The sequence below is a fragment of the Spinacia oleracea genome, chromosome 2 (assembly GCF_020520425.1).
Source record: "Spinacia oleracea cultivar Varoflay chromosome 2, BTI_SOV_V1, whole genome shotgun sequence".
NCBI classification, from domain to species: Eukaryota; Viridiplantae; Streptophyta; class Magnoliopsida; order Caryophyllales; family Amaranthaceae; genus Spinacia; species Spinacia oleracea.
Window position 1 is genome coordinate 52,714,352 of NC_079488.1, and position 8,291 is coordinate 52,722,642.

Genomic DNA, 8,291 nt, shown 5'->3' on the forward strand with positions numbered 1-8,291 from the left:
AAAAAGAAAAACGATTAAATGAAAGAAATTAAACTTTCGCCTTCATTTTCCTTTCCCCTCTTGCACGAAGAAAACCGATTTGAAAGTGAGGCTCACTAGGAAGTAAGAAATAAGAATCCTATCCAGCTCTCAAGATCACTTAAAAAGGTGCTTAACAACCAAGGAAACAATAAAAGAAAACCCGTACCTACGGGCCCATTCGGTGTCTTTACTAGTTTTCAGTTTTTGGTTTTAAGAAGAATTCAAAAGTTAAATGATATAGGTTGTCTGTTGAGTTTAAAATTAGTCACATTTGAACTAATCATGTTAGTTTTGAAAGCCGCCAATAGTTAACTCAGAACTACGTATTCTAGTTTCCAGTATCTGGTATTAGTTTTCGAGATAAGGAAAAACTCACAAGTCACAACAATAACGAACTGGTCCTTGTTTTATATCCTTCTCAAATAGGAAATAGACCAATTAACCACTTGGGAAGCTTCCATATAAGTACACTTTTTCAGAATAATTTCTCGTTTAAACTAAAACATGCAGCATGGAAAGCTGAATTATACTTTAATTCGACAATTATTCTTTCTTTGAAGCAGATTGGAACCAGTTACCAAACGTGATTCCAGACTTGGGATACTTGTGCTTGAAGCATTATGCAAAACTTTTACCCGTGCATGCCAGCCCTTCATGAAATCTTTAACTTTAGAGGACATAGTGCTTTGCTCTTCCTTCTTCTTGCTCAATTATTTAATTCACTAGTGTAGGATCTTTGAACATTAAATCTTAAACTTGAACATATTTTGGTTTACATGAGCCAGCGTGTTTGCAAATGGTCAACAAGTCATCTAGGCTTTTTGAGGGAGTACTGTTAACTGTTAAGCCTGATTTTATCTCTTTTTTTCATAATTCTTTTAGGAGCAGTGCTGGAGGATGTCATGTTAACATTTGTCTCTGAATCAGACCTCTTAACGTCTATGCATGACTAACCTGAGCTGCATCATTTAGTACGCCGCAGGAAATATCCGTGCTGAATTATCTTATAGTTTGTGAAATAGAAGTTTTATATCTTGTCACTTAGTTTAGGAATATGGTGATACCATGAAGTTCTATTTTATTCTGCCTCTTATATCAAAGAGATGCTGTGCTGGTCCACATGAGGAAAAAGCTGACTATTGTAAGAACTAGCCACTTGGTGAGGTGGAAGTTGTTTCTTTGGCCTTCTATGTCAGTATTGTTTGCACCAAAATGATTCTGATCTCAAAATGAATCCTCTCCTGCTAAGTTTGGAATTATTGTTCTTCGTTTTCCCTTCATTTTTTGAGATAAGAAAACATATCATCTATAAAAATAGGTACAGTACAATCAGAGGACAAGATCTCCTCATGAGTAACCACAAATTAGAGAAAAAGAAACGAAGGCCTGTTAAGAAAACACTTCTCCACCCTCCTTCATCAGAACTTGCAATTCTTGTTTTGTAATTCTCCTATACATTTTCCTTTTCTCTAGAGCAAATCTGCAGCATGGGTTTTGAAAGTTTTCTCAAAGGATTAGTATCCAATGGTTCCAACCCTGTTTTGTAAGTGGGTCCTGTGCTGTATGATCTACCTCCTTACTGCCAATGATAAGCCTATCAATTGGGGGTGATAAGATTCGCATGGGGCTGAGTACTATTTTCTGCAGGAAAGTAATTATCTACTCTGCCTTTTCTGACCTTGACCGTTACCCATACCCACATCTTATTCATGTAGTCATCCCCTTTAAGCAGTGTGGTACATTCCAAGTCCACTGATTGCATAATTTGCGTCTCCGAAACTTGGAAAGGTAGAAATTCTCAAAAATATATACATAAAACAAAGATGAGTCATCACTCTCGTTCTGAACTTCTGATATGAGGAATGGTCATCACTCTTGCTTCCAGAGTCCGACCTGTGAACCTGCCCACCGTTATTAAAACCTGGCTGAAATACTTCTGGAATATGTTGAAGTATTAGTATGCATTTTGCCTATTCATAGTAAAGGAGTCATCTGCATTCCTTATACCTCACTCGTCTTTCCAACATCTTTTCCATTCATATCTCCAGTGTTTACGCCTGGTGAAACATCAACCTTAGAAATATCTCTTAAGACAACAATAGCCTTTGTTATATTTTTATCATCGGCTTAGATGTTCCCTTGAACACTCTCCCTGTCCGACTTAGGGGTGTTAACAACCGAGCCGGGACCAAGCATGTATGGGCTCTCGAGCTCGAAAAAGATATGGGCAGGCTCGGTTCGAGCTCAAAGTTCGTCCAGCCTTGAAAACCGAGCTTTGCTTGAGATCGAAATAAAAAGAAGCAAGCTCGGCTTGAGGTTCGATAAGCTTATGTGTCAATAACTCTTTGGTCTTGAATCTACCGGCCCATTCCAGAAATTAACTTTATGGCCAAGGCAAAAGTTAAACTTTTAAAGGCCCAACAATTATAGTGGTTGATGCCCAAATTAAGCCTTTTGGATCAATAGACATGTTCGATATGATTCTAGCTTGCTCACTGTTCTTTTTAATCGATGTGGGAGATAGAAAGCTTCTTTTGTAAAAAACATTTAGGAGATGGCAAGCTCAAGCAGCAGCCATATGATACCACCTTTGATTGAGGATGCTACTGCTTTCTTCCTCTTCCTTTCTTTCGTCTTTCCTTCCCCTAGCTTTATGGCTAATCCTGGTGGATGATGGATTGACTTGGATTAATATTGATCCATTTATAGTTGTGTATCTTCATCCTCATTAGAAGTCCCATCCAAATAGCTGCATATAACGACCCTGGTGGGACTTTGTGTATGACTTCTCCAGGAACATAAGGCTTTAAATTAGGCCTCTCAAGGCATCTAGTTTTTCAATGGAATGATTAGGATTTTGCAACTAACAACTCTGAATCAACATCTTCAGCTTGATTAGCTAGCTTTGTCTGATTGATTTTCTTGTTCTTGGGGTGTTTGGTTGTCCTAGAAATACCTTTATATAATACTACATTCCAGTAAAAGGTACTTGGATTTAAAACACAAACAATTAGGGTTGTAGGTCACTGGGACCATTTTCAGAAGACACCCCTAAAAGTTGGGATTGTTTCTAAATAATCCAAATGTTGGACTGTTTTAAGAACGTCCAAAGGTGCGATTATTAGAAGCAATTGTTCCTTTTATTTTTAGTGTTACCAGTCAGTATCTTACTACTGGATATTAGTTCGTTCAGAAACTTTTATGCATGTGATTGCTTGTCACTATCATGGACGTGGAACACGTATTACTTGCTTGGTTTTGAGTAAGTTTTAAGGCTAGTACCTCATTTAACGCTAGTACTTCATTCTATCTTCTCTTTTTTTCTTGTATTGTAGATAATATTTGACAATATCCTCAATCGTAATATTCCTTGGCCTCGGGTACCGGAAGAAATGAGTTGTGAAGCACAGGATCTTATTGACAAGTAAGTACCAAGAAGTTATTTGGTAAATAGTTTGGCTTTCCCTTTAATCAAATGACCCTCTGCCTATCGTTTTAATGAAGTTAGTCAAGATTAAGCACACCTTTTATTCAAATATATGTTTCTTGGTTTCTTTTTCTAGCTGTATTCATTTTCCAGTGTCACAGTTTATATGTTTCTTGTAATGTAGCAGTAGTTTGTAGAGACCTAGTGATCAATATGCTTGTTACTACCTTGAAATAATAGTTGCATGCCATAATATATGAGTTCTCAAGAAATTGATTTTTTAACGTAAAATTAGATTATGATAGGATTTTTTAACATACCTTCACCTAAAATATTGATCGGTGGATTCAAATCATACATATCAGGAGGACAAAAACAGTAACCTTTTGGTGATCTAACGGTTAACCTTTAAGGGGTTGGGATCTCACAATTACTTTGCGATCGAGAGAATAGTCAACTGAAAGGGTTGATGTTGAAGTTGCTTGTCTAGTTATCTTTGATAACCTTTAAGCTGTCTGTGTTTTTTACCTCAAAAGGGGGAGGTAGGGCTGTGTCAAGAGGGTGTTTCAGGGGCTGTCTCTTAAGAGAGTTTCAATTCTAGTGAGTTTCACCTTCGAGCTGTGGCGTTTGTGGGGTATGTACGCTTTTCTTTACATTTTACTCTGTCTACTCTATTATATACACGTCTAAAGTTCAGATATAAAGGCCATAAAGTTCACTGCCATTGGAGACTTTGCTGCTCAGATGATTTATGGAGAGGTCATATCAAACCATTATAATGGTTTGTGGTGAAAAATGTTGCTAGGTTTTTGTCTTGGCATGGAATTGAATTCATAGCAATTTACATTGATAGCGATCCGTATTGTTGTGACGCTTTCTGAAGAGTGTATAAGGATTGAGAATAGTATATTTATACGGATGCTTTTTACGTTGTTTGTTACACATATTGCTAGAGCATCACTTTTTGAGGGTTGTATTTTAAAGGCAGTCAATTACAAGAGAGCCCATGTGGCGAGGTATGAAGGATTTAAGGGAGATAAAACGAGAGATTGTGGGCTTTAGTAGTTGTAGTTTTGGAAGGATCAGAACTTACCATATAAGGAAATGGAACAACTATTTGTGGACATCTTAGGAAGGAATGTGGATCAATTAATCTTGTCCAAAAAAAATGGGGGGAGTATCAATCAGAAAAATTTGAGCCTAAAACGACAAAGATGTTGATATAAGACCATGTCATGAGCTCTTCAAGTCGCTATATTGGCAAATTCTGATATTGTCTTCTTACTAAAAATGTATTTTGATTTTCAGATTATTGACGGAAGATCCTAATCAGAGACTTGGAGCTAAAGGAGCATCAGAGGTTATATTATGTTTCTTATAGTTCTTAAGCATCAACCTTTTCCATTGCTTGTGTATTCATCATCCCCTAACCCCATGCATTTTACACTTTAGGTGAAGGCACATCCTTTCTTCAGAGATATTAACTGGGACACTCTGGCAAGGCAGAAGGTGCAACCATTATGTTAATCCTAAGCACCTGTGACCTATACTTTTTTTTTTCAATGTCTATACACAATCTGATGCTTTTAATATCACAGGCAGCATTTGTTCCTGCTTCAGAGAGTGCAGATGATACGAGTTACTTCACTAGTCGTTACTCTTGGAATCATTCAGATGACCATGTCAATGCAGCTAGTGAATTTGAAGACACCAGTGATGATGGCACTGCTAGTGGGAGCAGCGGCTGTCTGAGTGACAAACAAGATGAATTGGTAATGTTTGTTGTACTAGAGCTTGTTTACTTAGTCGTCGTTATCTTTTTCTTCTAATATGCTAATCTTCTGGTTGAATATTGGGGTATACTGTCATCAGGGAGATGAATGCAGGGGACTGACTGAGTTTGAATCGGGCTCAGCTGTTAATTATTCCTTCAGTAATTTCTCTTTTAAGGTATTTGCCTGGCTCTGGCATATCTGTTGCTACAATATTCTTCTTGTTTTCATTTCTTGAATAATAGAAAAAAAAAATGCCTTATGAACACAGGTCACAGGCATTGCAACCAGATATACTGGGTGTTATTTGGTTCACATTGGAGTTAAGAAGAATCTAATTTCCGTACAGAATTCTGAAAAATTCTCTATTGTAGTATAGTTGATTGTCTTGGCAGACGATTATCTAGCATCATATGAATTTTAATCATCTGGGATTACATCATCTAAATGTTGGGTTTACCCTAGATCCTCACGGAGTATACAGTAAAATGACCTGATTGTGGCAAAGGCCATTATTTATATTCATGGGAGATTCATCTCCTGATTGATGATATTGAGAACATGAGTACGTGCAAAAGTGATGGAATTTCTCTAGTTATGATTTGCTATTCTCTTTTGGAGCAACTCTAGCATGAAAGTGTCCCACACAACTTGATAGAAATTAAAGGTTGTTCTCTAAAAATGTGATAGGTACCCTGAAATTTTCTTTAGAAAAAAATATAGAGGCTAGGTTTTACAATACTCTGTATTATATTGTGAGACTGTTTCATACGCAGCTTCTATGATTCTAATGATGTCTTACTATTTTTTTTGGTAAGAGATGTCTTACTATTTTTAGGCTATAATAATAGCTGAAATCTTTTTTCTGGAAGTTTTGCATATGAGACTTCTAAAATATTTTTACCCAGATAACTGACTAGTAAAATATATATTTGTTGAAATATAAATATTAATCCTGTTATTGTTTATGTGGGAAAATATTACCTTTGGTTAATTATATCATTCTTATTCTCCTGTGGTTTTTCCCTTTTCATTGTTTTCTCCAGAATCTCTCTCAGCTTGCTTCAATCAACATTGATTTACTTAGCAAAGGTTGGAAGGATGATCCGCCCCCAATGTGACAACCATATTTTCCTCGAGTAAAAAACCCCGGGATTCCCTGTTGATTGTACAACCTGTAAATGTATGATCGTCTCGTTAATCCGTATGATTATATCCTTACCTAGGATTGTCTCTTTACAAGTTCTCTTTATTTTTTTGAACTTTTGCAGAAATAGAAGCAGCTCTTAGAGAACATACGACCGGATGTGGTCTTACCTCATGCTCTGCAACAAGTTTCACATTTAGGGGTTGCCGATGTCGTTGAGGTTTTTTGTTCAATTCCGGAACTTAGCAAAATGTAAACCATTGGTAACCTTTCTTTGGGGAAGATTTGGGTTGGATAGAGGGGCATGAGGGTATAATGGTGTATGTATACTGTTCGATTAGCCCGCATAATGTGTTACTTTTGTTTGTAATATCAATGAAAAGCCCATCCCCGTTATTTGTCTCATCTCATACGTTTTACTTCTAAGATCTGCAAAACAAAATAATACTGTAATTCTTGGAACTTCACAAATTAATGAGAAAAAAAGTATAAAATGAAGTACAGAGAATTAGAGATGTATGAATATCATTATTGTCGGCTTCCTCCATCCTTTCAGTTGGTTATGCTTTCTACTTGTTTCCATTTGTTGGTTATTGTATTTTTTTTATCTTATTTTCTTGAACCTTTTCTAGCACAGGACCTTTCTGCAATGGTTGTTAAAATGACAACCGCCATAATTAATTAATGTGAGCCATTCATTTTACCTTTAAATTTAAACAATTTAATTTGTTGTAAGGATTTAAAATGATTTTTTCTTTAAATTTAAATGCCTAAATTATTTTATGTAAATAGCTTCTGTAATTTATGAATTTTCTAAAACTATTTTTTTGTATCTTCTACTAGTGTAGGAAAATCAATAATTAGGGTTCTTAGGACAATTAAATTAATTAATATTTAACTTAATTTCTCTCTCCTCTTACCTAAGCTAACCTTTAATTACCAAACTATTGCCGGACTTTCTTGGTATTCGGTGGCCTGCAAACTGACCCTTCGTTCATCGTTCATCTATATTGGGGCTTATACATCGTTCATCAAAGAAGAAGATGGATTTTGTTGTCGGAGTTTGTTTATTCGAAATCCTTGCCAAAAATGGATGTTGTGTTTCTTTAATCTGGAAATCAATGGGGATGAAGAAGACGAAGGGAAGCAAATACTCTTTTGTGCTTGTGTGGCAAAAAAGTCGCTGGTAGGTTGTCGTCATGGGAGAAGGAAGGAACTAAGATATGTTACTGATTGTAGTATTTTGAGGGGGGTCGAAAAGTTGATGCAATTTCTAGATGCATAACCTTTCTTTTGTAAGAATGGATTGCGTACTGTAGTTGATTTTCTCCTCATCTTGTGGCGATCAATTAAGGTAAAAGGGTAGCATGGGTGACCATAGTCATCCTTTCACTAGATCGTGTAGCCGTCATTCAGTTTTTCCTACGTTCTCGAAGAAAACTGACAATACCATGTCATCGTGATACAAGAGTACCATAGTAAGTGCTATGGTGGCTCGGGTATTTGGTCTTAATAGAAATTGGTTCCCTTGTTATCTCGAATGGAGATCGCCTAAGATACATCCGCATAGTAGATTGGATTCTGAGGTACATTTTCTAATACGAGTAGTGCCCTATATTAGCCCATGCGTCAATCCTTACTAGTCTAAAACATCGTAACAAATCAGATCTAGGGACATGTTTTAGACTTTACTAATCTGAATTGATTTAATGCACAAATGAATTAACTAAACAATATGTCCAAAGGGGTTGTTTTGATTGATATACAGTACCTATCAAGATCAATTTTATCAAGAAATTATCTTATTAGGCGTGATTAATATAACATATTATGTTAGCTTGAAAGCGATTAAAAGATATGCACTTTACAACACAATTGAGTGCTGTGTTGTTGTTCTCAGGAACTTACTCTTAGGTTATTGTAA

The 8,291-nt window shown here is 36.2% G+C and overlaps 1 protein-coding gene across 1 annotated transcript in view; it reads left to right on the top strand.

Annotated features, from left to right (window-relative positions):
- The window catches only part of LOC110802978 (probable serine/threonine protein kinase IREH1), a 28,426-nt gene extending 21,654 nt beyond the window's left edge, over window positions 1–6,772 (top strand). Inside the window, exons 12-18 of the mRNA XM_022008435.2 lie at window positions 3,357–3,445; window positions 4,757–4,808; window positions 4,901–4,957; window positions 5,047–5,220; window positions 5,321–5,398; window positions 6,267–6,403; window positions 6,492–6,772. Coding sequence (XP_021864127.1) covers window positions 3,357–3,445; window positions 4,757–4,808; window positions 4,901–4,957; window positions 5,047–5,220; window positions 5,321–5,398; window positions 6,267–6,341 — 525 coding nt within the window. The 3' untranslated portion in view covers window positions 6,342–6,403; window positions 6,492–6,772. The remainder of the gene's footprint in view (window positions 1–3,356; window positions 3,446–4,756; window positions 4,809–4,900; window positions 4,958–5,046; window positions 5,221–5,320; window positions 5,399–6,266; window positions 6,404–6,491) is intronic.
- Window positions 6,773–8,291: the final 1,519 nt, after the last annotated feature.